We start from the raw sequence: 4,661 nt of genomic DNA on the forward strand, positions 1-4,661 counted from the left end.
GGCTTATAGTCCGAAAAATACGGTAAATGTTTGTTTGAGGCTTTATGCATTTCTGTCTGCCCATTGTATTGTGAGTGCTTGTGAGTGAGAGACCCAGGTGTGTATTTAGCATGGTGACCCTAATGATCCAGTGGCGGCAGCTTTGACTTTTGTTCTTAGTTCTCTTAGTTCTCTTAGTTCTTTCAACAGTTTATACAACAAAACGTTACATTTTGTCAGCTTAAATTATTACAAAAAGGAAATCCCAAATTCCTGCAGGACTTTAGTGAAGAAACCTAACGTAGGCTGGGATTTGAAGCAGTGGCTGCATTGGCACCAGAAGTTTATTCCTACAGTATTAGTTTTGCTGTACTGTTTCAGGAAAGTGTTTGAACAGCGTGGCCTAAAAATTACCCTAGAAACAAAGGCTAAATGTTTATTTTTCAGAAACTGCAGCAACGTTTAACAGGATGTGGAGTCTAATCAGGCTGCTGGGTTGTGTGATTGTGCTCCCACACCCGTTTCCTTTCTGTGTTTTTGCTTTCAGTTCCTGAGGCCAAGGTGTGGGAGGAAGAGTTTGACCTGAACTCGGTGCGGCTTTGCTTCCAGGCCTCCATCACCTTGCCTGCGGGGGAGCTGTTTCCTCTGGAGCCCGTCGTGTCCCAGCCCATCTTTGACAACAGTGAGTCAGACTATCAGGCTTTAAAGAGGACCTATTARGGTTCCTTGAACAAGTTAGGGATACATCTTTGGGCTATACATAACATGTTCATTAGATAACCTTCGGGTCTAAAATACCATAAAACGCCTTCAAAAGCACACACAAATTAAATGAAGTACTGCTTTTGAACCCTTTAGAGTAAATTCACAAGCTTGGTCTCTTTTTAAAGCTAATAATCTGAATTTTTAACTTCATCAGTCATATTCTTTGTAACTGTAACTAGTATTTAGTATATTAAAGTAAATTACACAAAAATCAAGATATTTTTCTCCATAAGTTTTTATTTTTTACCAATAAAGTAACACAGAATATTAAGAAACAATTTTTACTGCACCAAAATATTAATTCCCAACCATTACCAGTTCAAATTTGGTAACAGTAGCATAAAATATAAATAATTGAGACATAGTACAATCCAGCATGTCCCATTTTGCATATTTGTACACTTGTACAAATATGTTTAAACTGTACACTTTGTCTAAAACACTGTAATTTCTAAATGCTTCAACACAGAGACTTCACTCTGGGCTCAAATTAAAGATAAAACCCCCACAAAACACATTCTACCATCCATATTAACTCACAGCATGATTACATTATCAAAAAATAATAATAATATTCAGAAATATTTATACCAACAGGAGTACATTCAGCCAATCTCCACCAACAAACAACCAAAACACAACAATAAACAATTATATCCTTTTTTTTTCGCATTAACATTCCACACAGCTTATAAAACCACCAGCAGCSAAAGAATATTTGTTTTTCACTTACTTTTGATGCATATTTGTCCTGAAATATGATGAAATTAGCGATTCAAAATGGCCGACCGGAAGTGTTTTTTTTTCCAAACATTTTTACTTCTCCTGGCCACAAAAATAACTCTGCCATGTCATGAAGCACTTGAAACACTTCATAACAAATATATTTTCCATTTAACAGTATGTTTAGTCAGCTAACTGTCGATGAAAGGATGTTAAAACAATGTTTTCTGTGAGCGTTGCTTTGTCCACTAGATGGAGGCATCTGCTAACAAATGACAACATTCTCAAACAGTGGCTTGCGATTGGCTAAACAAAGTTTCRACCCCCTCAAACTATATACCAAATGAAAGGTAAGGTGATTGGCTACACAGCTGTGGCATCAGAATGAAGCTCAGAGCTGATTGGCCAATTCTACAGTCAATCTAGCCCAGGGTGACACAACCGGAAGTTGCAATATTTCTCACAGATTATTGGCTCTGGAGAACCGATAGATGAACCCAGTTGGTCAAYTGAGGTGTCAGTCAAAAGAGGAGGACCTAAAAGTCCATTTTGAGCTCTTGTTGGTTCTTTTTCTCACCACAGGAAATAATGGTTTTACATCGACGAGTGGTCATTCCAATTCAGCCAGCTAACCTACACAGCAAAATTAGRCTGGCCCAGCTCTGGCCTACACAGCGCACTAACAGTCAGCCCAGACACCGTAAAGAGTGACGGCCCTTCAGTGGTCCAGATGTGGTTTCAAGGAGGTGGTCCATTCATGGGCCAGCACCTCATAAACCAAARCATGACCYYGCCAGTTGTGGCATGCCTTCTTAAAAACAGTGCCTGGCCTACATCCAGTTGCAGTGCCAGCTTGACACCAGATCTGACCCACACCTGTTTATCTTACAGGTATTTGTTWAACCTTTAGTCTGGRAGTAGCTGAGAGTCATTAGCATCACATCCTCTGAGCTAACATCCTGAATGAGATCACATGGACTAATATTTCTGAAGTTACACCAAATTGGCTACATCTCCATCATTCAACGTAACTTTATCTAAAGTCTTATTTTTACCACCGTAATCTATTAACTTCATTTGACGTGGATATAGGGCAAAGTTTTAGAAAGGCCCCTTTTTCTTTATCTGGTTTGGTGTGATATAAATGAGTAGAAGGATTTTTCTGAAGACAGATTCAAAGAAAAGCCAACTGTAATGGTAAACCCGAGCAGCACKAGTCAAAACGACACATGAACTCAGTTTTCTGTAACCTTTGTAGCTTTTTGTTCCTCTTTGCATTTTCTCCTCAGCCTGAAGGTATTTACAAGAATTCATCTTCAAATTCACCACATCCTTTTTCAAATGTCTCTGCCTAGTAAWTAAAGCCCTTCTGTAAAGCAGAACTTGATTGCGATCACGTTTTTAAAAACGTTTTGTTCTCYTCTGGCAGGAGCACCAAACACAGCCGAGTTAAAGATCTGCAGAGTCAACCGAAACTCCGGCAGCTGCAAAGGAGGCGACGAGATTTTCCTGCTGTGTGACAAAGTGCAGAAAGGTAATATTGGCTTACAAACACAGCACTGAACTTGCACTTTCATCCTCAGCGGCCRGTAAATAGAACTCTGAAGTGACGAAGCAGATGTGAAGCCTGTGAAGCGACCCGAGCAGAGGAGATGTAAAGTTTCACACCCACAGGAAATCAGGGTCTGTTTGCTCGCTTGGAGGAAGTTGTTTCTAAACAGATGCGTGACCCTCACAGCTGCTGCTCTAATGTCGTCACTTCAAGCTGSGTACTTGGTAGAAAAGGAGAAAGAAAAAAATCAATCTAAGTAAAAATATTATGAAGGGATTTAAAATAAAGGAAAAATCCAGCCTTTTTGTCCGCAGAGGCAGGGGATGCTCTCTGTCTATCTGCTACAATTTCAGAAAGCTGTAACGTTCACATAGAAAGGCTAAAATGCACCAAACTTGGTATGAGTCTCCCATGTTCTATGCCCGACCATACCACATGGCGTCATCAAAGCCACGGCCCCTCACAACAGGAAGTGACCTTCTTTTTGCTCCATCTCTGACCGTCTTGATCTAATGAGCAACAAATCATGTCAGAACACAGATAAGAACTTGATCTCACTTGTTTTCGAGCACAAAGACCTTTTAGTGAAAGGCGTGGTCATGGCTGTGCGGCGAAGTCAGACATCACGCTACTGACATGCGTTTAGTTCTAAATTCCACGTATTTTAGCCAGTCAACACGCAATTTGCTATGGTTGATCCTAATCCACCCCATTACTGGAATGCAGTCCAATTTTTGGAGGGCGTGGCCTAATTAGCCATCACGCCTTTGACATACAGTTGGCTCTAAATCACACATACATGATCCAGTCTGAACCAAGTGTGTGCATCATAAGGTAGACCTGCTCAACATTTGTGTGGTAGTTTGACAAGATCACTTCAGCCCCCCGTCCGTCTGTTCACCCTACGAGTTTATTTAAATAATGAAGGCCTGTGATGATTCTAACAAAACTGCTAACAATGGATCATTACTGAATGACAACTAGGGGACATCAGCGACGGTTGGCGTCGAGTTCTATCATGTTGAAATGGATTTCCATTTAAAAGTTATAAGTTATGGAGAAACAGTTTAATTCTGACAAATATATAAAATTTTGCAGCAGTTCATGCAAAAATGCTTTAAATGATTTACTATTTATGAATTTTATTGATTGATGGATTGATCATTTTCCATAAGAGGAAATTTATCTTTGACATTGTGCACTAAACAAAAGTTGTGCTACCAAAAGTAAATGACCTGAACTTGTATAGCTTGTATAACCCCAAAGCGCTTTACCTGTTCACAACACTGATGGTGGTAAGCTACATCGTAGCCACAGCTGCCCTGGGGCACACTGACAGAGGCACTATACCACCGGACCCTCTGACCACAGTTAAGTACACTACAATCCATAAAAACACACAATGAACACCAACGCCACAATGAAATCACCTATTGAATAAAAAGAACACACATTGCCCAATCAAAACACATATTGCACATCCCCACATGTATAACCAGTAAAAAACAACAAATCAGACCATTGCATCAGTAGCATCACACAASAATATACAGGTGCTGGTCATAAAATTAGAATATCATGAAAAAGTAGATTTATTTCAGTAATTCCATTTAAAAAGTGAAACTTGTATATTATATTCATA

General features: G+C 39.6%; 1 protein-coding gene across 1 annotated transcript in view; it reads left to right on the forward strand.

Moving 5' to 3' along the window:
- Positions 1 to 4,661, forward strand: part of rela (v-rel avian reticuloendotheliosis viral oncogene homolog A) — a 30,582-nt gene that overhangs the window by 16,216 nt on the left and 9,705 nt on the right. Inside the window, exons 6-7 of the mRNA XM_014017253.1 lie at positions 527 to 661; positions 2,897 to 3,001. Coding sequence (XP_013872707.1) covers positions 527 to 661; positions 2,897 to 3,001 — 240 coding nt within the window. The remainder of the gene's footprint in view (positions 1 to 526; positions 662 to 2,896; positions 3,002 to 4,661) is intronic.

The sequence above is a fragment of the Austrofundulus limnaeus genome, unplaced genomic scaffold, assembly GCF_001266775.1.
Source record: "Austrofundulus limnaeus strain Quisiro unplaced genomic scaffold, Austrofundulus_limnaeus-1.0 Scaffold164, whole genome shotgun sequence".
Taxonomy (NCBI): domain Eukaryota; kingdom Metazoa; phylum Chordata; class Actinopteri; order Cyprinodontiformes; family Rivulidae; genus Austrofundulus; species Austrofundulus limnaeus.